At 32.9% G+C, this 27,509-nt stretch overlaps 1 protein-coding gene across 3 annotated transcripts in view; it reads left to right on the top strand.

Annotated features, from left to right (window-relative positions):
* The window catches only part of RFWD2 (ring finger and WD repeat domain 2, E3 ubiquitin protein ligase), a 98,234-nt gene that overhangs the window by 56,227 nt on the left and 14,498 nt on the right, over positions 1 to 27,509 (top strand). For all 3 annotated transcript variants that reach the window (XR_001362401.1, XM_014540913.1, XM_005867691.2), the window contains exons 12-18: positions 6,100 to 6,243; positions 8,973 to 9,081; positions 9,457 to 9,538; positions 10,890 to 11,006; positions 20,434 to 20,551; positions 23,272 to 23,396; positions 24,486 to 24,646. Coding sequence is in view for 2 of the 3 variants with exons in the window: in XM_014540913.1 (XP_014396399.1) it covers positions 6,100 to 6,243; positions 8,973 to 9,081; positions 9,457 to 9,538; positions 10,890 to 11,006; positions 20,434 to 20,551; positions 23,272 to 23,396; positions 24,486 to 24,646 (856 nt within the window). In the remaining variant the exon portion in view is untranslated. The remainder of the gene's footprint in view (positions 1 to 6,099; positions 6,244 to 8,972; positions 9,082 to 9,456; positions 9,539 to 10,889; positions 11,007 to 20,433; positions 20,552 to 23,271; positions 23,397 to 24,485; positions 24,647 to 27,509) is intronic.

Genomic DNA, 27,509 nt, shown 5'->3' with positions numbered 1-27,509 from the left:
GTAGATTAAGATGCCCTTTAACTGTCTGGCAGCCAAGAATCAATTTAATGTATCCTATTCAGGTTTGGGGAAATGCCTTCAGCCATTCCCAGATGCAGCCCTGCTGTCATGCTGGAATTGGTCTCCAGCAATTTGTGTTACAAATTTTCCTACTAGCACTGCATTGGCTGCATGCCACAGATTTTGATGTGATATCTCTCTATTCTCCAAAATATTTTTATTATGGTAAATACACATAACACAAAATTTGCCATCTTAACAAGTTACTATTCAGTGATATTAAATACATTCCTAATACTGTGCTACTGTCACCACCATCCATCTCCTTAATACTTGACATGTAAAACTGAAAGTCGGGACCCATTAAAATAATAACTCCTCATTTTCCCCATTCGCCAGTCCTGACAACTACCATTCTACTTTCTGTCTCTCTGATTTTGAGTAAGTATCCCATATAAGTATAATTAGGCAATATTTTTAATAACATTTCTGAAAGAAAAATTTCCAATATTCAAGCTTTATTATGCAGGGCAGATGAAGACTAGTTATCTAAGTAGTAATTGAAGGGACTTGGAAACTTTCATAGAACAAATGATTTTTTTGCTTTTCCTACTTTCTCACATTCAAATGCATTATTGGTAATAAGTGTGTTTTAAAGGGTTTTAATTCCTCTCAAAATAGGACCTTTAATGAATTTCTTTTGGGCCTGGCTGGGTGGCTCAGTTGGTTGGAGCATTGTCCTGTACACCAAAAAGGTCGTGGGTTCAATTTCCGGTCAGGGCACGTACCTAGGTTGCAGGTTTGATCCCCACTCAGGACGCATACAGGAGGCAACCAATTGATATTTATCTCACATTGTTGTTTCTCTCTCTCTCTCTCTCTCTCTCTCTCTCTCTCCCTCTCCCTCTCTCTTTCTCTCTCTTTAAAAATTAATAAACACATATCTTCAGGTGAGAATTTTTTTTTAAAAAGAATTTCTTTTGGGAAGTGTGGTGAGACATGTTTGAGAGTAGACATTGAATTTGGTATATTTCATTATGCTGTAGAAGAAATTATTCTTACTGTAAAATTGTAAGAAATATATCTACCCTTGGTCACTTATTGCAGTGAGAATCTCACTGAGAGACAAAGCTGAACCAGAAACTTTGCTTTTACATTTTTCTTCCCTTATAGGTAATTTTGAGTTAATACCACACTCATAAATCCACAAGGTGGCAGCATTTGTTCATTTTGACAGTATCTCAGTATCTCAGCATTTGTTCATTTTGACAGTATCTCAGCTAATTAAATAGTAGGCAGGTATGGAAATTAGTGCTTACAGTGAAGGTCATAGAGAGCTCATCTTACACATAGCAGTAATGTCACTTTTGCACTTTTCCTTAAATTAGGTATTGAGTAGCCACCAGAGAGGAATGGTTTTAAAGCATACTTTAAACTTTGACTACATAATAGCAATGGCTCTAGGTTCTTGATTCTGGTTTGATTTTTACATACCTAGATTGTTATGTTTAGAATTACTATACGTTCCACTTATAGTTTAGAGATTTAATATTTTTGCTTTATGTTTTCTCAAATTTTGTAAATAGAATATGATCAGATATTAGTAAATTCATAAGAAGAATATGGTTACATATTGTGGCATTCTTTGCTGCTAGATCAGTCATTACACTGGTGATGTGGTATTTGATTACTTTTTTTAGACACCATTGTAAATATTTTACATGACATTGTAAGTGCTTCATTGACTCATTTAATTTTTTATAAACCCAGTGGAGTAAGGCATTGCTGTTAATTCCACTCTACAGATAAGGAATTGAGGTGAAGAGAAATTTTCTAACTTGTCTAAGGTCAGTGCAATGCTAGTAAGTGACAGAACTAAGATTTGAACTAGTTTTAGGATAAAGATTGATTTGGGAGAAAGTTGGATAACATTAGTTTTAATTTCCTTTGTCCCTTTGCCTGTGTTTATATTCTTTAAAGATCTGCCCACTTCTTTTCATTAAAATGACCAATTTCTCGACCTTTCTTTGTTTCCTCGAAGTTATAGTTACCACACTCTCTTGAGGCATATTATCATGGTAATGAATTAGACCTTTAACAACTGTGTTCATTTTACGTAATTTTTGATAAATTGGATTCTAGTGTTCAGGGTTATGAATCTGCCTTGTTTGTCCATACCTGTTTTATAATTGCAAAAAATATGACAAGCTGTGGGAACAAAATTACCTTCTTGTTATATTGACGTCTTTGCATTGCTTTGTGCCACACTGTACTGGAAGTGTGCATTAATCAGCTATCCTGTGTGATCTGTGGCCTTGTTGCTTAATCACTTGACTGATAGCCCTTTTGACAAAGAATATAACCAGTTTCCTACATCTGAATTACATTTTATAACTGTTTTAAATACATCACTTTTTAAAAACAGTTGACACATTTGAAGTGTGAAAGAAAATTACAATTTATTTCCATGTTTAAAGTAAGTCTCCATTAATACTGTTTTTCAAGGAAAATGTTTGTGTATTTTAAAATTTAAAACATTTTATGAAATTGAATTTGTCATTGCAATAAACTTTCATAAACCACTTGTTTTAAGAATTACTGATAGTGGATAGCAGAAATGAATTTTATATAACAAGCAAGATTTCTTACAATTCTCTTGAATTTAATTGCACAAGCAGGTATGTTTCAGTTAATTTGTTTACCTTTTACTTTGTTTTTGTTTTAGCCAAACCGATCATTGTTTTATTTTTGTTTACATTTCATAATTAAAGCAGTTGAAATATTATATTGTGAAATAAGAGATCATCTATTTTGGATAAGCTCTGAAAAGCTCTCTAAAAACTTCATTGTTCACTTGAATTATTTCATAATCTATTTTAGATCCTAATTATGTTTATGTTTGGGAACAGATATGCTTAAATCTGTCTAAGATTGGGAACAAATGACTCAGTGTTTAAAAGAACTGTACTTAAATATCGAGTTTCAGTTATGTGGAAGTACTTGCATATTTTAAAAAGGCAGATGTTTGTCTTTCTCTTTTAATCAAAATTTACTAGAAATAATAGTATTCTTTATACATTTTGGTCAGTAATCCTATTAAAATCTTATCGATTTAAACTATAAAGAACCTCGATAGTCCAGAATATAAAAAGGATATTCTGTACAGTAGTGCAGGTCCTTTATATCCCATTATATTAAGAACAAAACATAACTAGAATGTAAGAAATAATAGCAGTGGAGTCAAACCAAAAAGTTATTTTTTTAGTAAAGAATGAGCAAATGTAGATAATTAATCTTTGTAGGAAAAGATAGCTGTCTTGTGTAATGGGGTAGCGACAGAAGAAATAATAGACTTACATCATCAAATCAATTCTTTTGACAGGTAGCATTTTTATTTATATGTCAGTTTTCTCCCTGCAGTGTCTTTGGACAGTTGTTTTGATAAGTCAGTGTTTAAACTTTTTTTTTTTAAACTATAGTTTGAAAAGGGTACATTAACTTTTACTGGTACAACTTTAGAATGCTATTGATTTATTAGCCATGTATGTTTGTAGGTGGAGGAAAAGTATTTAGAGATAATATAATGGATTCTCCCATGGAGTCTGAGCTATACCAAAGCTTCCTAAGTTAAGAATAGGATTTCAACTTCAATAACTCTGTCTTTTGCCAGGCACAGTAACATTTTTTCTTCAGTGGCATGAGGTTGTGGGTATAGAATGAGTCAGGATAGTTGAATAGTTGCCATCGATATAGTTATGTTGCATTAGAATCCATAGGATAGTAGCTGAGATAGCAGTCCAGTTGAAGTTGTTCACAAATAAATCTATTGCATTGCTACATAGTCCTGTTTTATTGGAGGGAACATTTGCTGAATTGTGATGTAGTCAATAGCATTTAATGAAATTCCTTTAAAATTTTTATAAAATTAAGAATTTAAAACTATAATGAAAAGTGAGAATCTCAACAAGTTTTTATGGGAAATATTTTTAATGTGTACTTATTTTCCTTATTCATCTCATCATTAGCTCAGCAAAGCTTCTTACTAAATTATTAACTATCCATTAACTGTTTTGTGAAAGAATATCACAGGTAATCCATAAAATGACTAATCCTTCCTCCTTCTCACTATTCACACACCTGTTGATATATTTGGTAAATTCAAGTGATATTCCTCTGGTTTTAAATAAGACTGTTACTCCCAGACTCCATTTTTTTAACCATTCAGAGCCCATTTACCTCCTCCCAGAGAGGCTTCCTTGACATCAGGGAAGCCTGCTCTTCCACTTACCCTTTTGCTTCCCTGTATGTGTCAAAGCCTGTGAAGACCAATACAAGTCTCAAGTCCTCCATCTCAGCGGTCGCCAACCGGTGGTCTGTGGACCACTGGTGGTCCGTGAGGTCCGAAAGGTTGGCGATCACTGGTTTAAGGAAACCTTTGGAGCAGCCGTCGCCAACCGGTGGTCCACAGACCACTGGTGATCCGTGAGGTCTCAAAGGTTGGCCACCGCTGCTCATCTGATTATCCAGCCAGGAGGAAGTTTGCCTCGAGGTGTTCCTTAAAAGGGAAGGACAAAGAGTGTCCTGGACCAGTCCTGCAATGACTGAAAACTCAATACTGTACCGTATTTGCAGAAGGATTTAAATTTACAAAGTACTGTCACATTATCTTTGTTGGGCCACCCATCCACTCTAGGAGGAAGGTAAAGTCATTCAATAATGAAGTAATATCACCACCCACATTTTGCAGGATGAGAATACAAATGAAAAAGCGATTAAGAGCCCTTTCTGGTGTCACACAACTAATAAATGGTACAGATCTCCAGAGAGCCTTGAACTTGAGCTTTATCTTGCAGGCAGGCAGTCAGTTCATCAGCTCAGATGGTAGGGGAAGAAGCTGGCCCAATGCCAGCTCTTTTCCCAGGGTCCAGCGCCTCTGATATTGGGATTATGCCTTAGTTCTGGTGGGAAAACCACTGTTTTGGATGTCCTCTCGGCCATCTGTTATGCAGTCATTTTTGTTGGGGTTCACCATCCACCATCAATCTGCTCCCATCAGCTTCATCTCATCATCTTGTGGCATCCTTGTCTGGTTTTGGTATTGAGTAATGCTGGCCTCATAAAATGAGTTTGGAAGAATTTGGAAGCGTTCCCTTCTATTCTAATTTTTGGAAGAATTTGAGAAGGATTGGTATTAATTCTTCTTTGAATGTTTGGTAGAATCTACCAGTGAAGCCATCTGATCCTGGACTTTGTTGGGAGGATTTTTGTTTATTTGTTTTGTGGGTTTTTTTTGTTTATTTTTTAAAACATATTTTTATTGATTTCTGAGAGGAAGGGAATGGGGGAGAAAGACAGAAACATCAATGATGAGAGAGAATCATTGATCGGCTGCCTCCTGCATACCCTGCACTTGGGGATCGAGCCCGAAACCCAGGCATGTGCTCTGACTGGGAATTGAACCGTGACGGCCTGGTTCACAGGTTGCTGCTCAACCACTGGCCAAGATGGCTGGCCTGTAATGATAATTTAATGATTCAACTTTTATGTGTGTTTTATCCTTTTATCTGCTTCAGTAATTCCTCTTGTATTCTAATTTATTTATTAAACTGACATTAAATAGTGTGAAATTCTATCTTCCCCACACAATGGTAGGAAGAAGAGTAGCTAGAACTTATGAAAAGATTAATTGATAATTCTCTTTTTACTTATTTTTAATATTGCAAACCATTTAAACTTTCCTCACTACTTTTACAGCAGAACTTGTTAGCCTTTACAGTTGGGTAGATTGTATTATGGTTATTAAAACAAATGAAAAAATATTCTAAGTTTCTACTAACAAAAGAACCATCTATAAACAGAATTATGTAGCTATGCACATTTCACCACCACTTATAATTTGATGTCTTGATCATGATTTAATCTGGACATAGGGCCTGGTACAATCTGAGGACCTTTCGAGTAGATCTCTTATCATTGTAGACAGAATCACTTCAGAAATAGAATAAACCAAATTCTGAATAGTTGTCATTATAAATGTCACAAGTATAGATAAATAGTCTTACTGACCACATATATACGTGGGGTTTTTTTCCCCCTCAGTATTGAATTTGACCGGGATTGTGACTATTTTGCAATTGCTGGGGTTACAAAGAAGATTAAAGTCTATGAATATGGCACAGTCATTCAGGATGCGGTGGATATTCATTACCCTGAAAATGAAATGACCTGCAATTCCAAAATCAGGTATCTACATTATTTTCTTGGCATAATGCAGTGTATATGTAACGATTGGTATCTATAATTAGAATGAGTTTGTTATTTTGCTTTTCTATGAAACTCCTTACTTATTCATGGTGAACACTATAATTGCCTACAGAGGATACATCAGAATATCTTTCTTAATAGATATTGGTTGCTTTCCTTCTATAGTTATTGCTTTTCAGTTTGTCAAATGAAAACTATTTTTCTTTCACTTAATCAATTAAAGGTCTTTGTTGAGATGGCCTTTTATTAGGTGTTGAATAAAGGATTGCTGTAGCCTATGAATATGTCTGAAAGTCAGGAATTTTTCCCCTAGCATGCACATCTCTAAATATTATAATATTTTATAGTTTTAAGAATTCTTTTTTAAAAAAATATATTTCATTGATTTTTACAGAGAGTAAGGGAGAGGGATAGAGAGTTAGAAACATAGATGAGAGAGAAACATCGATCAGCTGCCTCCTGCACACTCCCCACTGGGGATGTGCCCGCAACCAAGGTACATGCCCTTGACCATTTCAGTTTTTTTTTTTTTTAATATTTTTTATTGATTTTTTACAGAGAGGAAGGGAGAGGGATAGAGAATTAGAAACATCGATAAGAGAGAAACATCGATCAGCCGCCTCCTGCACCCTCCCCACTGGGGATGTGCTTGCAATCAAGGTACATGCCCTTGACCGGAACCGAACCTGGGACCCCTGAGTCCACAGGCTGATGCTCTATCCACTGAGCCAAACCAGTCAGGGCAAGAATTCTTTTCATAAGAACATTCTGCTTCTTTTCATTGAGTTCATAATATTTAAGTTTTCTGTACTAGGGTTTAGAGTTCATAATGAGTATGGTAAAATACTGCATTTTTAACAGTATTCAAACCTGGGATACTGTTCAAAATTGAGGAACTAGGCACAATTTCTGATTTGCAACCCAAAAATTTTAGAGGAATCCTGCAATCTGCATTTTAAAAATAAGCTTCCTAAGCTGGTCACATGGGCACTGGGCTTAAAAGGTGATGATATACGGAAATCATCTAATAATAAATTATTTAGAACTTTGAACCTTTCCCAGTCATCTTTGTACCTTTTTTATTTAAATGAATGATATATATAGTATATGTATGTTTAATAATGTTAATTATATAGGAAGTATTATAGTCTTTATATAATTATAGCTTTATTTTTTGTTTCCTAATTCATTTATTAAAATTGTAGACTCATAATTTGTGAGCCTACTCATTTATCAGTGTTGCTTATTGAGAATCCATTATAGTTTTTGTCCTAAGTCCAACATGAGTAAGAAATAATTTTATTGAATTCTTCTTACATGGTAGACATTGTCTTAAGTGCTTTGTCTTAGCAGACCAATGAGATAGTTACCTTTGTTGCCCTATTTTATATACAAGGAGGCTGAAGCACAGAAAAGTTAATGAACTTGCTTCAGATTACACAGCTAGGGTTTGTAGGTACCAGGATTAAAACAGGTAGTTTGGTTCTAGAGTCTGTGCTCTTAACCATTTCATGTTCTTCATTTATAACATGGAGAACAAAGAATAATACCTATTTTATTAGATTGCACTTTAAATAAATACACATAATGCACTCAGTACAATATTTGGCCCATCTCAGGAATTCATATTAAATGTGACTGTATTGAAAATGTGGATTAGAGAGTTTACCCTTTCTTAACACGTAAAAATATGGCAATACTTTTGGTACCTTGGAGTAAATGGAGGATGCTTTTCAAGATAGGACGCCATGGACTTGCGACTGAAAGAATCAGTTTGTAAGCATGCCTGAAACCAATTTGGAGTACGCCAGTAGTGAAAGTGAAGTAAATTACCCAAAGCCACAGCTAGTCAGGGGCAGATCTGGAATTTGAGCTCAGGTCTATCTGAATCAAATTTAGTTCTTAACTGTTCCATGTAATTTCACGTAGAAATTCAAGTAAGTATATTTAAACATATAAATTAATTCTTCCAGTCTCTGAGATTTAGCATGAATGCAGCTAGTAGAGAGCAAAAGATTTTATTATGTTCATATGCTTGGAACTCATTTAGGCTAATTGCTCTCAAAGTGGCTTCTTCCTTAATATACTATTTGCTTTACTCTATGCATGATTCACATCTGTGTCTCACCAAAAATATACATTTTTAGATGTTGCATTTTTAATTTTGGAGTGGTTGAGAATAGCTGAAAACATAAATGTTAAAAGTTTAACTCTCATTGTTAAATGCTTTTGATTGGACTTTCAGCCACAAGATTCTGTTGAGATATAAACTGAAACTTAATTTAAACTAGTTTATTTGCTTTTATGATTTGGCACAACTGGGTTCAGGGACCTAAACAATCTGATTAGATCTCTGCTATTCTGCCCTGCCATGCTTTGTGCCCCCTTGGCCTCTATTATCTTCTCCCATAGGCATACTTTTTTCATGTATTCAAGATGGCCAGTGGCAGCTTTAGGTTCATATTCATCTTTCAGCTAGTGATAAGAGTGCAAAGTGGTATGGGTCATTACTTGGTAGTTTCAATAGAAAAATATGGGAATTACTTGATATCATTCCTTCCCAGATGTGTTATGAGCAGGAAAATGATGGTGAACTTATGTAGAACATTTCAAAAGGTTCTAATGTTTCTGGACATATAAAAATCCTTTCTCTCTATTGTTAATTACTTTTACATAAAGTACAGCTTAAATATATTGCTTTTTTTCAGCTGTATCAGTTGGAGTAGTTACCATAAGAACCTGTTAGCAAGCAGTGATTATGAAGGCACCGTCATCCTGTGGGATGGATTTACAGGACAGAGGTCAAAGGTCTATCAGGTAATTAAGGATACTAATTTGTTTTGAGAATTAAATTTTTACTTTCTTAATAATTATAAAGCTTCCTATGCTTCATAATTAAAATTTTAAAGGCACTATTTAGTATTTTTTTATACCTATGTAATACTAAATCATGCTTTTAAAAGCATTTTCTTAGACTTTCGCATTTTTAGAATGTATCTCATTTTAGTAAATGTATATTATATATAAAAAGTTTGGGAACTACTTTACATCTCTTTTGTTTTTATAGCCTGTTCTCTCTCCCTCCCACAATAGCAGTAAATTGGTATCAAGTTTTTTTGTTGTTGTTTTTGCTTTATTTATTTTAAGATCTATATTCTATCTGAGACTACTTTGTCTTCCTCCTACATCCAGGAGCATGAGAAGAGGTGTTGGAGTGTTGACTTTAATTTGATGGATCCTAAACTCTTGGCTTCAGGTTCTGATGACGCAAAAGGTACTATTTGAATCACCTCTCTTTCCCTCCCACCCCCTTTATTCCTTTTAGTAGCAGAAATACAGATATTGAAATTTATTTACAGCAATCTTTTGTGATTACTGATTGCTCCAAAAATAACTGAACTCCAGAAATCTATATCTCTTTTGGAATGAAAGAAAAATGGATATACTACATCTTCATTATTATATTTTCTGGGTACATGCCACATGGTGAAATTTTTGTAACCAATTCCTTTATATATACACCACTGAATGAACTTTTTTTTCTGAAGCATTTAGACATTTTTGCATTCTGAATTATATTAAATTTCCAGTGTATGCTAAAATATTTGAGTACAGTTAATCCTGTTTTAAGGCAAAAATTCTACATCTCTTTCTGCCAATTTAATCGACCTCTTCTATTTTTTCTTGTATATTTATCTTTATTATTCTCTTCTGTTGTCCATACTGTCCTGTTTGGCCTGGTTTTTCTCACCATTAGATTTATAAGATCATATTAACAGTTATATTATCTTAGAGTTAGAAGCCTTAATTTCTTTGTGTGTTTTTTCCTACATGTAACTTATAGAAGTGGTAGTTGTTGGGACCATTTTTACTTTTTTTTCATTTCTGTTTATAAATTACTGTATTAGTATTCCTAAAAAGATTCTAAAATTTTACTATGCCTTCATTCTTAGTACTGGTTTTCAACCCCAAATGCACATCGGAATCACCCAGAGAGCTTTTTAAAAAACTCTAATACCTGGACCTTTTTAAAAAACACTAATACCTACCTCATCTGGGTGTTGTCCTGAGTGGGACATTGAGACCAATCAAAAGATGGATGGGAAGGTTTTGTTTTTGTTATTGTTAATGTTTGTTTTAATTCTATTATGCAACCAGGATTGTGACCTATATCCTGAAAATATATTTTGTGTATGTATTCTGGTGTCTACTAAAACATTTTTGTTTAAAAATAACATGATGGTTGCTGTAGTACCTCACAGGACAACAGCTCACCTTTCTGCTTATGCTTTCAGATCTGACCTGCTCTGATCAGTCAGCTTTCTTTCTTCTCCCCATCATTACAAATCTCAGTATAAATCACTAGAATGAACTTAGTTATAGGATCATGTTATCACTCATTTTACATTGAATATCTGTTTGTTTTCTGACTTTGAAACTAAGCACTCTTGGTTTCAATATACTGTTCTATTATTACATTGTTTAAAATTTTTGGTCCCAGTAAATCAGAATGCTTTAGATTAACTAAAAAAACCAAAAAAACAAAACAGCTGTTTCTAGGTTACAGAAGCATTTGCTAATGATTATTTATTTTTTTGTTTGTTTTTATTTTCCTTTATTCTTAGTGAAGCTGTGGTCTACCAACCTAGACAATTCAGTGGCAAGCATTGAGGCAAAGGCTAATGTGTGCTGTGTTAAATTTAGCCCCTCTTCTAGATACCATTTAGCTTTCGGCTGTGCAGGTAAGAAATACAAGCAGATTTGTCGTTTGATGTTGGTTGAGAATCATGTCTAAGATAAAAGTTTTAAAAATGAGTAACTTTATTTGTAGGTTTAAATTGTGTTTTCATTGTTAAACTCTAAATTAGAAGTATGCAGTATGCCATCATTACTCATTTGTTGCTGTACCTTCATTTCAGTATTTTGTCACTAATATTCAATACATAGAGAGTGTCACTAATATTCAATACATAGAGAAGGGTTTGTTGATAATTTTTGTCATTGTTCCTCTAAGTCTTTCTATGCATGAACTAATGCTTACTTATTCAGAAACTTAGGTCATAATGATGTTTAAACTATTCAGTTATATTGTATAGACAGGAATTTTTTTTCCTGTAGGAAACCAATTAATTCAGCAATTATTGAGTGTCTACTCTGCACAAATTACCTATTTAGGGACAGTGAATAAAACAAAGTCTTGTATCTTGGAGTGCTTGCTAATATAGTAAGTACTCATAAAAATGTTTGCTATTTTAATAATAGCAAAGAATTTTTTGCTAAAGTATTTTTTTTAAACTAGGGTGACGGAATGTCTGTTTGCCTGGGTCAGTGCAAGTTTATACTTGTACCAATATAATTATTACTAGTAAGTTCTTCTTTCATTGTCAGAAGTGTTATGGGGTTGGCAGGTTAATTATAGGGGTCACTATTAATTACTTTGTCTTCTATATCTGTTTTCTTCCCTTGAATATTTATTAAAAGAATAAACATCTGTAGTTTAATTTCTGCATTGTGAAATTTCCTTGGTTCTTTTTTTTAATGATAATATCAGTGTGTGTTTTTTTATATTAGCTAACACCATATCACAATGAGCACAATTATCACTTTTAAAAGAGAAAAGCACAGTTTAAATCTTAATTTGTCATTACACGTTTTCCTTATTTCAACTTATTTCACTTGGATACTGACATAATTTCATAGTTAAACTCAAGAAGGATATGGACTAACATGTATGTGTGGGTAAAATTCCCTATTTTTATTATATAGAATTTTTTTCTTTATTAAGTGTTATTCTTTTCCATTTGAACTTCTTCCTTATTTACATTTCTGTTTTGTTACTGCTTGATATGTAGCCTTAAACAAGTTGATTTACTTTTCTCCCCAAGCTCCTTATTCCTAAAATAGAGATAGCCCTTTGGGGCTCTTATGAGGATTATGAAAGAAAAATGCTATGTGTAAAGCTCTAATAGTATAGAATTCAATCATTGTTTAGTTATTAACATTTTATTAAGTTATAATAGTTTATTGAATTTTAAAGTTCTATTTTATAAACATACTAACCATTGGCCATCATTTAAGAATAGACATAATTGTCAGTCTTTAACACAAATGCCAGATATGAGTATCTTCAAAAGTTCTCCTTTCTGGAAAAGGAAAGCCTACTTTTAAAATGTTTCAGCTATCTGGCAGGCAGTTTTGTCCCCACTGCTTTAAAGTTTCATATATTTCATAGTTAATTTTTGCACTTACTTTTCCATGTAAGCTTTTTATTCTCATCTTAATTACATTATATTTATTTGTTAATTTTGGGAACATTGACATTATTAAGGTAGTGTATCTTCCCACATATTTATATGAGATATTTTTCTAAAGTAAAATTTTATACTTTACTTCATTTAGGCCCTAAGCCTTTCTGGTTATTTTTTTCCTAAGTATGCTATAATTTTGTTATTTTAAATAAAATATTTTTCATTCTTATTTTAGGTTCTGTTTGCTAAGAGTAGATAAAAACTGTTGGTATTTGGATATTTGTATCATATCAAGGCACTTTGTATATTTATCTTACTAAATCTGGGAGTTTTTTAGTAGAATCTTTTTGGTTATCTATTTATAGTTGATAGTGGCCAGAAATGATGTTTGTGTTTCTTCTTTTCCAATGATTTATTACATTCTCCTCTTATAAGGCAGTATCATATCATACTAGTGATAGTTACTTCCCACTTCTATTTAATTGAGTGCACATTAGTATTTTGCTATTTTGGACATCTAATTTTGGAAAACAGTCTTACTAAATTCAAATTAATTATTTTACTATTTCTTAGGAGCAACTTTAGTACTTTATCAAGTACCTTTTCAGCATCAATTGGTTTAATTTGTTGACATAATGAATTATGCTTATACATTTTCTGTTATTCAATTCTGTTTGTCTCTAGATTAAACCCTGCTTGAGCTTAATGTGGAATTCTTTTTTTTTAAAAATATAATTTATTGATTTTTTACAGAGAGGAAGGGAGAGGGATAGAGAGTTAGAAACATCGACGAGAGAGAAACATCGATCAGCTGCCTCCTGCACACCCCCTACTGGGGATGTGCCCACAACCAAGGTACATGCCCTTGACTGGAATCAAACCCGGGACCCTTCAGTCCACAGGCTGATGATCTATCCACTGAGCCAAACCGGTCAGGGCTGGAATTCTTTTGATAAATTTTTACATTTCATTGCTGATATTTTTACATCTATATCAATAATTGATCTGTAATTCTCTTAACCATTTTTAATATCAGTATTTTACTATTTTCAGTATACAAGTCTTAAATTTCTCTTGTTAAATTTATTTTTAAGTATTTTAGTACTTTTAGTCCTTTGTGAATAGAATTGTTTTCTTAATTTAATTTTTAGACTTTTTGTTGCTAATGTATGCAATCAGTTTTTGTATATTGATTTTGCATACTGCAGTCTTACTACTTTTGTATTTTCTCATAGTTTTATGGTGCATTACTTCAGATTTTCTACATTTAAGATAGTATCATCTGTGAATTAAAACACTTTTATTTTTTCATTTACTATGTTAATGCCTTTTTGCTTTATTGTGTGAGCTAAAAACTTACGTGAGATGTTGAATGGAGTAGCAGAAGGGATTTCCTTTTCTTAGGGAGAAAGCATTTACTTCTTCACAGTTAAGTGTGATATTAGCTGTAGGTTTTTTGTAGACACCCTTTATCAACTGAGTAAGTTTCCACATATTACTAGTTTGCTAAGAGTATTTATTATGAATGAGTGTTGGATTTTGTGAAATGTTTTTTCCTGCCTCTAATAGGATGATCTTGTGGTTTATGTCCTTTATTGTAATAATATAGCATCTTTCTTTCTTTCTTTCTTTCTTTTTTTTTTTTTTACCATAGACCACCCTTCCATTCAGGAGAAAAATCTCTCAGCCATAATCTAAGATCCTATTTATAAGTTACTGGATTTGGTTTGCTGTAGCCTTCTTTTCTTATGCTGTTTTCTGGCTTTGATAGCAAAGTACGAATGGCCTCATAGAATGAGTTTCGAAGTGTTTCTTCCTTTATTTACTGAATGAGTTTGTGAAGGATAGGTATTATTTCACCTTTATAGACTTTATCAGTGAAACCATCTAGACTTAGACTTTCCTTTGTGGGAAGATTTTACATTTTGAATTCAGTTTCTGTACTTCCTGTAAGTCTATTTAGGTTTTCTATTTTTTCTTGAAGTTGGTTTTGATAGTTATTGTCTTTCTAGGCATTTATAAATTTAATTTTTTAAATTGTTGGCATAAAGTTGTTTATAACATTCTCTTGTAATTCTTTTAATTTCCATAGTGTCAGTTAATGTCCCTTCCTTTATTCCTGACTGACCTTTTGTGTCTTCTCTCTTTTTTTCTTGGTCAGTCCAGTTAAATATCTGTCAGTTTCTTTCTTTATTTTTTTTTTAATATATTTTATTGATTTTTTACAGAGAGGTTTCTTAGGTGTATTTGTATGTGTAGGTAGGGAAGGTGCTTCAGGCCAGAACACCACATATGTTCTTACCCACATTTACTTGTTGGAAGGGTTGGAGATGTGTAGGCTGAACCTTTTGTAGTGACTATTAGCTCACCATGAGTACCGATAGGCTAAAAGAACTGTTATTTCTTTCTCAGCCATTAGAACTATTGAAATCAAAATGCCCTGGCTGTAATCAAGGGCTCAGAAATCTTTCACTAATTTGTATGTGTAGGTAGGGAAGGTGCTTCAGGCCAGAACACCACATATGTTCTTACCCACATTTACTTGTTGGAAGGGTTGGAGATGTGTAGGCTGAACCTTTTGTAGTGACTATTAGCTCACCATGAGTACCGATAGGCTAAAAGAACTGTTATTTCTTTCTCAGCCATTAGAACTATTAAAATCAAAATGCCCTTGCTGTAATCAACGGCTCAGAAATCTTTCACTATATCTGCCACAGAGATAGAGACTAAACACTGGAACACTTCAACAGAGAACCTCCACATCTTTACAATGATGCTTGCAACAGAAATATCCAAAGCAGAATGACCACAAAATCTCTACCTTTCAAATCTTACATCCCATTGGTGGAACCTAAGTCACATCCAGGAGCATAACTGCAAGGGGATCTGAGCAAGATAGTTTTTAACTTTCTATCTTCCATAAGCTAAAAATAGCATAAGGTGGTGGGAAATGGATGCTGAGTGTCATTGACCCTAGCCAGCACAATGAGATTTGATATGAATTAAAGACTTATTTTTTGGCAATGAAATAGGTTAATATCAGAACAGGCATTAATGAAACAGAAGGTCTTACTTTACTCACTGCCTTTAATTGTACCTTTCACTTACTGAAACCCCTTTAATCATAAGAAAAATCTTTACTACCAGAAAACAATGACTCTTGTTGAATCATCTTCATTTAGAATTGAAATATTTCTTAAAATGCAGACTATTATCTAAATGTTTCTTTTTAAACTGTACAACATCATTCTCTCTAGCTGTACCATTTATTTTACCACTGAGAACAGTACAAGAGTTATATTCACAAGGTTGCTTATTAAATACCATTTGTAATGAAGAATTTGACATTAGGAATGGGTTATACATCTAGTTGATCTTTTTGTTGTTGATTTTTTTTTTTTTTTTTACTGGAGCTTACACCATGAAAAGTTTCTCAAGATGGACTAGAAACTCACAAGCATTTCTGTTAAAATCAAATCCTAAGTCGTGGTCCACTTGAAAATAATAGGTTAAAGAACCTTTTTGTGATTAATATTGAGAAAAAGACTTTATAAACCATGTAAAATCTATTCCTAAGCCCTGAGATTATTCAAAACGTGCTTTTCAAAAAGAGAGGATAATATTTTCTTTCTTCCTTTTTTTTTTTTTAAGAGAAGGGCTTTTTTAAAAAAAATTATGTTTTATTGACTTTTTACAGAAAGGAAGGGAGAGGGATAGTCAGAAACATCGATGAGAGAGAAACATCGATCAGCTGCCTCCTGCACACCCCCCACTGGGGATGTGCCCGCAACCAAGGTACATGCCCTTGACTGGAATCGAACCTGTGATCCTTCAGTCTATAGGCTGATGCTCTATCCACTGAGCCAAACCAGTTAGGGCGAGGATAATATTTTCAACATAAGGGTAAAGGTCTTTATTAAGTGTCTGTTATTTGTTTAACAAGGACATTTTAAAAAAATATTTTTATTGATTTCAGAGAGGAAGGGAGAGGAAGAGAGAGACGGAAACATCAATGATGAGAGAGAATCATTGATTGGCTGCCTCCCGCACGCTCCCTACTGGAGATTGAGCCTGCAATCCAACCATCTGCCTTGATCGGGAATTGAACCCTGTGACCTCCTGGTTCATAGGTTGACACTCAACCACTGAGCCACATCAACCTGGCAAGGACATATTCTTATTGTGTAGAAAAAGATAGAAAACCATTTTTCCTCCAGTTTATCTTCTCTAAAGCCAATTTGGGAGAGCATTGTAAGACTAAAGTAAATAGAACTAGCAATCTGTGGCTTTAATATAATATTAGAATTGCTTGCATGCTAACTTGAAGCATCTTGTAATTTTTAAAGTTGTAATTAGTATAACAGATAGGAAATATGGGTATTTTTAAGGTTATTTTCTTTGAAATAATAATAGTTCTCCCCTCCCCAAAATTAGTGATATAAGTCAAAGATAAAATTAGTTTTATTCTGTTTCAGAAGTGGAATTTATGTTAACAACATATTCACTGGGAAGAAATAATGTCCCTAGAACAAATAAACAGGAATTCTGAAATATTCTATTTAACTGTGTTATCAATAAACATTTTTAGCTTTGGTTACTGTGAACTCTGTTATTCTCACTAATCAGTTCACATACATAAGCACCATTTGTTTTCCCATTTTCCATACTTTCTAAGTGTGATTTGGCATTTGATGATTCTTAGTCTTCAAAAGAAAAATGTAACCTTTTAAGGGTTTGGGAGGATTTATTAATTTATTTCCCTTACTTGAATACTTTTGGAAGCTTCTCATTGCCTAAAGAATAAATACAGATAATATTGCTTTCTGTTCTACTAGTAGGCCTTTCATGATCAGCTTCAATATTTCTTATATGTGACTCATGTTGTTGTTTTTTTAACATATTCAGTAAAAATAATTTTTATAAAGGTTCTTCTTGATTCTCAGTAAAGCTATCTGGGCTATCGTACATTTGCGGCTTAAAAATATCTACATTTAAAATTGTTTATATTTAATTAAACAAATAGTATAAGATTATGTCCTTATTCTCAACTTTCATTTGTTACAAAGTTTAAATTCCCCTTGATCAAACATTATTAAACTACCTCCTCAAAGGTACTACTGTTAATAGTTTTAAAGGTATCTTTCCATAAATACATAGCATTTCTTGAGGAGGAGGCCAATAAGTATTTTTCTTTATTTGGAAATATGTATGATTTTAAACGAGGGTGGATTATAAAAGATGAACATCTATACTATACAAAACTCAAATTTAGAATATTTTAGACCTCTACAGTCAGTTTATGGACTACCTTCTACTTTCCTCTTGTTTTCCCAACATCCCTGTCACCAAAATATGATTAGTTCCTTTCAGGTTGAAAACCTTGGTGTTTAAGGATCTATGACACCTAATTTAATTCACAATATAGAGTTAACATGGAGAAACTTGAGTAAGGTAGATATGTAATTGCTCAGGGGACTTTTACTATATTTTCCTGTCTTATCTGAGTAATGGGAAGCATTTTCGATTTGTTAAGTTTATAAATCTGCCTTGTCTTTTATACAGCAGTTGCCAGTGGAGATGATGTCTTTTCCTTCACGTTTAAATGAATTGAATGTCTGAATATTTAATAAATCTTGATTAATATCGCAACATTCATGAACATGTGTTTCAGTTATCTATACTACATAGATAATGAGGGTGTATGACTGTGAAGGACATTTTATTTTCAAGTTTCCAAGTAATTTGAGTAAACTCAAATGAAAGTGGCAAGCATAAAACAAATTATTCTATTACTTTGTAATAAATAAAATCTATTTTTTAGAGTGCTAGAACCTAAAAACAACTTTGAAGCACCCAATAAATCTCTTATCTATTTATGCCTGTCTTGCCTTCCAGCCTGTCATTAGCACTCTAGCTAGATCTTTTAAAAAATGAGCTTCACAAGAAATTTTATATTTATATTAAGTGCAGAGATATTTTAAAGTCAGGCATCTTTTACTCAACTGTTACTAAAATTGAGTAATCACTACTAACATTTGGAAAGTATGAAATGCATGATACGATGTCAAGGGATACCATTAAAATAATAGAACCAAAGAACAAAATTCAAACTGTTATTAGGGTAAGGGGGAAGGAGTACAATATTTGGCTAATCCAAAACAAGCAAGCAAGAAAGGGGAGGTGGGGAAACACAGAAAACTTGAGGTAATTAAAAAAAAAAAAGCTCATAGATAGAAATCCAAATATATCTAATTATAGTAAATGGAAATGGATTTAATGGGTCCAAATAAAAGGCAGGGATTAACAGGCTAGTTAAAAATGTTCAGAATGCAATTCTATATTCTTTATAAGAGACACATTTAAAACAAAGATAAGGAAAAGTAAATAAAAAGTTTTATTGGGTGCAGTAGAAGATACCTGACAAAGATTATATTGCATAGGAGTTTGGAAAATATGGAATTTTTAGACAATTGGTATGGGAAAATGACAGTGTAATTCTAACTCATGAAATACACAAAACTAATTCCAGATGATCAAATGACCTAAATATGAGCAGCAAAACTATAAACTGTTTATAAGACAACATAAGAAAGAATATCTTCACAATCTTGATTCAGGGAATGCCTTAAGATACCAGAACTGTAAACTTTAGATGAAAGGTGAGTAAATTTGGCTATTATAAAATATAATACTTTTGTTCATCAAATAACTCCTGGAATAAATAATTTTTAAAAAGTCATTAATTGGGGTGAGATATTTAGGACACATATTCAGAATACATGAAGAACTCTTTCAAGTAAATAAGAAAATAATAAATATGCTCTACAACCTTGTTACTCAAAGTGTAGTCTGCCCAGTGGAACAACGTGAGAGCCCAGAAACAAACCCAAAACGATCACGTATTGTAAAATGGTACAGTCAACAGTTTGTCAGTTTCTTTAAAAGTTAAAAGTTAAACACAAAATTATTACATTTCCCAGTAATTACATTTTATAGGTAGCTCCTCAATACCTGAATATATGTCCACAGAAAGACTTGAATGTGATTGTTGATAGCAGCATTATGCATGATAACCAACAAAGGGGGGGGAAGTAAATATCTATCTACTGGTAAGTGGATAGACAAAATTGGTATATCCATACAGTGGATACTCTTCCACAATAAAAATGAATAAGCTGCTGACACATGTTAAAACATGGATGAACTTAAAATACATTATGTGAAGTGTAAGAAACCATGCAGGGGAACCAAGTATTATAATGATTCCATTTATATAAATTGTCCAGAAAAGGCAAATTTTCAGATCGGTAGGTATAGTGATTACCTAGGGCAATGGGTGATAGATGGGCTTGAGAGATCTTACTGGATGAGGAAAACGTTCTAAAACATCTATGGTGATGGTTGCACCACTGGGTAAATTTAGTGAAAATCACTGAATATTGTATTTACAATTTTTATGTAGTGTCTCTCAAGAAAGTGTTTTTACAAAAGCAAATGTAGGATATATAAAATTATATAGTATTATGTTTAGCCAGAATGCCAAAATATTTATATTACCTTTTTAATAAAGCGATCAAAATTTAGAGATTTATTTTTAAATTTCCAGTTATTTTGAACCTTTAATTCTCTATTTCTAGAGCCAGGATCACAGGAATTGTCAGTGGAACTCCCTTTCATACTCACATTCCCATATGTTTAATTTTTTAATGCAACCTTATTTTCTTAGATTCATAAAAGAAAACACATTATATCTGTCTTATCTTTGAAAATGAGTCATAGCCCTTCATATTCTGGCTATTAACAGGTTGACATTACCAGTATCTGTGAAACATTTGATGAAAAACACCAAAACCAATTAAAATTAGCTTTGCTTTCTATTTCTTCATTTACTGCATTTTTTCTCTGTTTTGTTTTGTTTTAGATCACTGTGTCCACTACTATGATCTTCGTAACACTAAACAGCCAATTATGGTATTCAAAGGACACCGAAAAGCTGTTTCTTATGCAAAGTTTGTGAGTGGTGAGGAAATTGTCTCTGCGTGAGTATTACTCTTTTCAGAGGTTGAACTGAACACAGCTCTGTCATCCTTTACCATTTTGTAATGTTACCCTGCATATATATATAAATAATAACACTGTGGTGGTATGTGTACTTTTAAATAAATTTTTTATAACATCTGATTAAAATGCATGCATATTCTGATCTGTATTACTCACTTTAATATGTTAGTTGTGAATAAAATCCTGATTATACTAATTTTTAATGTCTCCCCCTTAAATATTTGAACTTCAGATTGAGTTTCAGCTACTGCTTCTCCATAAGAAGAGACAACATAGTTGAGGGAATAAAATGAGAAGTGTTTTGTTTAATTCAACTAATGTTATTCTATATATATCTACATTGCAGTACTGTAGTATATTTATTTCAAGTTATATTTGATTGACTTTTGATTATATGTTATTTGATCTCCTTATGATTTCATGGTGAGTTTTACATGTGCTTTGAAGAGAACTTTCCAACTATGAATGCTTATACCCAACAAATATCCTTTTAGAAGCTTCTGACCTAGAGAGTCATAGTGTAGCTTTTAGTTGTCTTTTAAGAGGTCAACCAGATACATAAATCTCATCTGCCAAAATATTGTTGACAAAGTTTTTCTGCTAACAGAAGCAGTCCCTTCTTTCTGTGATCCATTTTATAGTTCTCTTCATTTTATATTAACCTAGTAAATACCCATTCTTTAGTTCTCTCTTTTTCATATCAATTATTATCAAGGTAAATGATATATTGTTTTCTTTTCTTCACTTAGCTTCTAATCTCTCAGGAGATTATTAATGCCACGGATTTCTGCTTGGTATTTCTCACCACATCTACCTTCATGCCGGTTGCCCTCGATAAGAATTTGGCAATTTGAATTGAATTACAAAGAAGGGAACAAAAGAAAGTAGGAACTGAGCTTTAGAAGGGCAAGTAGTATAGGTCATTGGTTCAGAAATCTGAATTAAGTAGTTACAAGTCGCCCTAACCGGTTTGGCTCAGTGGATAGAGCGTCAGCCTGCGGACTCAAGGGTCCCGGGTTCGATTCCGGTCAAGGGCATGTACCTTGGTTGCGGGCGCAACCCCGGTGGGGAGTGTGCAGGAGGCAGCTGATCGATGTTTCTAACTCTCTATCCCTCTCCCTTCCTCTCTGTAAAAAAATCAATAAAATATATTTAAAAAAAAAAAAAAAGTAGTTACAAGTCAAAAAGTATCCCACTTTTCTAGTACTACTTAAAGAAAAGATTGGTCCAAATATTTGACCAATCTAAATATAGAGTTAACAAAATTAAAAACACAGGATAGGTTGATATTATAACATTGGTTCACAAATCTGAATTAAGTAGTTACAAGTCAAAAAGTATCCTACTCCCACTTTTCTAGTACTACTTAAAGAAAAGATTGGTCCAAATCTTTGACCAATCTAAATATAGAGTTAACAAAATTAAAAACACAGGATGGGTTGATATTATAAATCATGATGACTTTTCTCTTGCACATTTTGGAGTTTAGAAGTATTTAGAATAAATTTATTCACAAGTATATTTAGAAATATTGAAAAGTAAAAATACACACATTGTTGCAACCTCTGAATTGTTGGCCAGTTTAAAAATGTGTGTATATTTATACATATATATACACACATAAAGGGATATTCACTGCAACACTATTGAACAAAAAACAAATTGAAGACAACATCAATACCGAAGAATAGATGTTATGTTGAAAAATGATGAGAAGCAATAGAGAAGTATTTCAAGAGTTTGATGGCATTTGGCCTCTGAAATAAAGATTCAGTCTTGACTCTACTGTTTACTAACTGTGGTACCTTGAAAATGTCCTCAACCTCCTGAATCTCAGTTTGTTCATCTCTAAATAATAGTACTAATCTTTAGTTGTGAATCTTTAAATAAAATAATGTATGTAAAATACTTACCATGGTGGTCTAGTCTATGAATGTTAGAGTAAATAAAAAGATTTATTATGTAGTCATTAATAAAGATACAGAAATGAGTTATTTTACAGAAAACAATGTAACACAAATTTATGAATGGTGGAGAAGCAATTTACAAAATAATATACGTGTTATGATCCAATTTTTTAACAAAAAGAGAAAAAACATGTAGTTTTAAGTCCCAAGACTGTCTCTATATAATAATTACCAGTGATTTGTATAATTACTTTTTGGTAAATAACTGTATCTGCATATTATTTCAGTAAGATAAACTACTTTATATAGATCATTCAACTATTTACAGTATTCCACCTCTGCAGGTACAATTAAGCTTTGAATATAGTTTATACTCAGTATACTAATACAATTCAAGAGTTGAAAAGTAAATCAAAACAAGCGGAACAATTGTGTTTTGATGGTGGTGGTATGATGTTACCAATGACTAATGTTTATTAATGCCCATGGACTATTGAAAACATTTTAAATGAATTAATTTAATTTTTAAAATATAAGATTCATAACATCTTATAAATTTTATAGTGTAAGAATCATTATATTTCACATTTAAATGATGAAAAAAAAGCTGGCCAGAGAGGTTGTATAACTTACCCAAGGTCAAAAACAAATTATCAGCATATTGAGCATCCTAAGAGTCTGGTTTCAGGTTCTGCATTTTTAACCACCAAACTAGAGTGCCTCTAATTAGTAGTGATGAGTTTCATGCCATGAAATCTTAAATATGCTCTAACTTTTTGTGTTTACTTTAGCTCAACGGACAGCCAGTTAAAACTGTGGAATGTAGGGAAACCATACTGTCTACGTTCCTTCAAGGGTCATATCAATGAAAAAAACTTTGTAGGCCTCGCTTCCAATGGTGATTACATAGCTTGTGGTATGTGAAACCATCTTTTCCTAAACTTTTTAAACAGGTATCTGTCACCAAAATGCATTCAGTGTAACTATATGTATTCCACTATAGTGGAATATATTAATTAATTAATCCTCAGATTGGACTGCATTAGTCCTTCCCTTCTCTACGGAACACTAGCAAATCCTAACCACATGAAATAGCATAATATTTTTAAATATGTTTTTGGTTGTTCTCCATTATAACATAATTTCTATAGATATTATGTATAAGAGAAAATATTAATGTTTGCTAATATCCTAATTTTGGAGACATTATTTGTGTTCTTGAGCTTGTTATTTATTTTCTCCTATAAAGTGTTCTCTTAATTAAGCAGTCTATTTGGGTAGTCTTTATCTGATCTTCTGGGGCTTTTTTTTAATGATAATTTATACATTTTTAAATCAGAAGTAGAAAAATCAAATTTAGTATTATTCAACTTTATAATATATCTAGTGCCTGAAGAAATGAACTTTCATCAATACCTTCAAATGACTTGGCCTTTATTGAGTAAAATTGACTCTCTCCACATGTATGTGAACCTAAACCCTGCAAAGCAAGTCTCTGCATAATTATCCAATTTCTCATAGACTGCTCAAAAATGTAGGTTTCTAGACTGCTTACCTAATAGAGTAATGCCTTCATTAGGGATTGGGAAATAAGTTTTTTAGGTTATTAAAATTTGCCTTCACAGGTGCAATAACTTTCTTTTTTCTCTCTAGATGAAATTGTTGTAAATGTAATTAAAGATTCATGCGATATTAACAATGTTTTTATTCTTCTGGAGACCTTTCCTAGAAATGATTTTCATGTGGTAATTTCAGCCTTAGAATTCCCAATGTTAAATCATTTAACAGTGATTATGTCTTTAGATTAGTAAAGTGTAGTTTTTCCTATGAATTCTTTTCTGACATGATTCCCAAGAAGTCCCATGCTCTGTTCTTTCAAAATTAACCATATAAGATATTTAGTCTTGGAGTTTAAAGTCTGAGGTATAAATTATCTTATGAATGTGCTGTCCTAGCTCTGAATTATCCCATTCTAAAACATTATTTATTTTTTAATTTTTTTTAGGAAGCGAGAACAACTCTCTTTACCTGTACTATAAAGGACTTTCTAAGACTTTGCTAACGTTTAAGTTTGATACAGTTAAAAGTGTTCTTGACAAAGACCGAAAAGAAGATGATACAAATGAATTTGTTAGTGCTGTGTGCTGGAGGGCACTGCCAGATGGGGTAAGTTTTCATAGCAATTTTTTTCCCCACCTTGGTGTTCTATATAATTCTTTATGTTTATGTACACACAGGTGAGTTTTTTTAATGTTTAAAATATAAATTGATATGTGATATGCATTTTATTTTTTTGCTTAGCCTTGCATCGATCACTAAAGGAAACAAGCATTTTAGGTAGTAATGGAAATGTCACTAATAGGACAGTGTCATACTGACATAATGTTTCTCCTATGTACCCATAGCATTTTGTGTATGCCTGTGTTACAGCCATTAAAACTTTGTCTCTATATCTATTCCATAAAACTGGAAATTTCTCCAGAGTATACACTGTATCTTATTTTTCTTTTCTTTTTTTTAATATATATTTTTATTGATTTCAGAGGGAAAGGGAGAGGGAGAGAGAGATAGAAACATTAATGATGACAGAGAATAATTGATCAGCTGCCTCCTGCATGCCCCACACTGGGGATCAAGCCCACAACCTGGGCATGTGCTCTAATCGGGAATCAAACCATGACCACCTGGTTCATAGCTTGATGCTCAACCACTGAGCCATGCCAGCCGGGTTATATCTTAATGTTCTTAGTGATCACATTCAGTATATGCTCAAAAGACATTTAGCTAAACCAGGTATTGTATTAGGAAGAAAAAGGTTTGATGTAGATAAAGGGGAGTGGCCTACAACTAATTAAATTCTATTTCAGGGCAGAATTACTTTCTACAAAATATATTTTTCAAGAATACTTAAATACATTTAATTTCTTAAGAAAGTTGCACTTCTAGGTTGCAAAAAAATGTTTTCTCCAACTTGTCACTTATTTAAAGTACAAGCTTTCTAATAAAGTATATGAAGAAATAATTTATCTTGATTTTTTTAAAGAGTAGTCATTCTTTAGTGTCATTTTTTCAAAAAATAGCTTTTTAGTTGCTTACTTGGTTGGTTTTATTGTTGACACAAAAATTCTTAATTGATGAGTACGTTAAGATATTTGAGTTCCAGGTATGGTTTAACTTTAATTAGATATACTCCATTGCTATATTGTTTAAAGTTCTCTTACTCAATTTTCAGTATTGGTAATGGCAGACTAAGTGTTGGACCAATCTTTCCTCTAAGTCAGTGGTTCTCAACCTTCCGAATGCCGAGACCCTTTAATACAGTTCCTCATGTTGTGGTGACCCCCAACCATAAAATTATTTTCGTTGCTACTTCATAACTGTAATTTTGCTACTGTTATGAATCGTAATGTAAATATCTGATATGCAGGATGTATTTTCATTGTTACAAATTGAACATAATTAAAGCATAGTGATTAATCACAAAAACAAAATGTAAGTATATATGTGTTTTCCAATGGTCTTAGGCGACCCCTGTGAAAGGGTCATTCGACCCCCAAAGTGGTCTCGACCCACAGGTTGAGAACCGCTGCTCGAAGTAGTACTAGAAAATTGGGAGCAGGTATATGTATTTTATAAACAAAAACCTGTTTGAAGGCATTGGAAAGTACACAAGATAGAAAAGAATTACCAGCCTAGAAATGTGACCCTGACTTTTGAGTATACTTTTGCCTTGGAGCATTTGCCAATTTTGGTGGAGTGGCTGAGACCACTTAATGGTAGTTTCAAAGGGGCACAGGTATTGATGAAAGACATCAAGGTAGAGATTCAGGAAGTGCTTACCACTGTGGAAGATAAGCCTCACAGTGATTGCAACTCAACTTCAAATCGTATCAATCCTGAAATTAAAGGGAGGTGATTCTGGATTGCTAGAATCCACAGGATGCAATATTAAATCCTTTCTGAAAGATCCTCTAAAGAAGATCATCTGAAAACTTCATTTATGTTTTTTAAATTGCAATTGCAATAATTAGGGCACAATAAAAAATAAACAGACCTAGGAAAAAGCAAGGCAGCATGAATAAATCCAGCAGAAGCAATGGAGAGTAGAAACAAATCACAGCATCTCTGGATATTGGAGTTATCAGACATCGCTTGAAAATACCCACGCTGATGAGATTAAAGAAAATATTGAAAATTTAAACTGGGAACTAAACACTTTAAAATTAAAATTCTAGAACTGAAAATACAGAGCTAACAAAATTAAGAACACAGGATGGGTTGAATGGAAGATCAGACACAGTTGAAAAGAGAATTAATGAACTTGTAGTTAAATTAGAAGAAAACATACAGAAGTAAACATGGAGAGACAAAGTGATGAAAAAATATAGAAAGGAAATAGAAGATGAAGTAAGAAAGTTTAATAAATAGGAGACCTAAAAGGAGAGATGAGAAATAATGCTGCTGAAGCAAATATTAGAAAGGATTGTTGTTAAGAACTTGACAAAATTGATGAAAGACATCAAGGTAGAGATTCAGGAAGCCTTTGTATCCCAGAGAATAAATGATTTGCAATCTACAATGTGAGTATAGATTTAATATTTAACCTAGACATCTTGCAGACCTAGGCCTGCTTAAAAATTTAACTTTGGTCTGCCTTCTTATAGCACTATTTTATGGAAATAAACTTGAGTTTAGACAAATATGTGCTAGGAGCTAGTTAATTTACTATGAAACTTCATCTGTGGTATTTCATCTGGAGTGAGAGAACTGTGAGTTGGCTTATAGTCCTTACATCTATTCAAAGTGAACAGTATAAGACTGGCAGGAAAACAAGGCATATCTCTGTATGGGGGTGAACCACTTGCACCTTAACTGTCCTTGGCAACTCTTGAGTACTCTTCATGTGAGTTGGGGAGAGATCCAAGAAACTATGCCTGTAAATAGTTGCTTGGCCCCCTGATAAGTTTGAAGGTACTATGCATGATGAATTTCCTACCCTGTATCCCTCTATAAAGCTAACTTAGTGCTG

Source organism: Myotis brandtii, unplaced genomic scaffold (genome assembly GCF_000412655.1).
Source record: "Myotis brandtii unplaced genomic scaffold, ASM41265v1 scaffold250, whole genome shotgun sequence".
In the NCBI taxonomy this organism is placed as follows: domain Eukaryota; kingdom Metazoa; phylum Chordata; class Mammalia; order Chiroptera; family Vespertilionidae; genus Myotis; species Myotis brandtii.
Note: the sequence above shows the minus strand (reverse complement) of the source record. Positions and strands in the feature narration are given on the sequence as shown.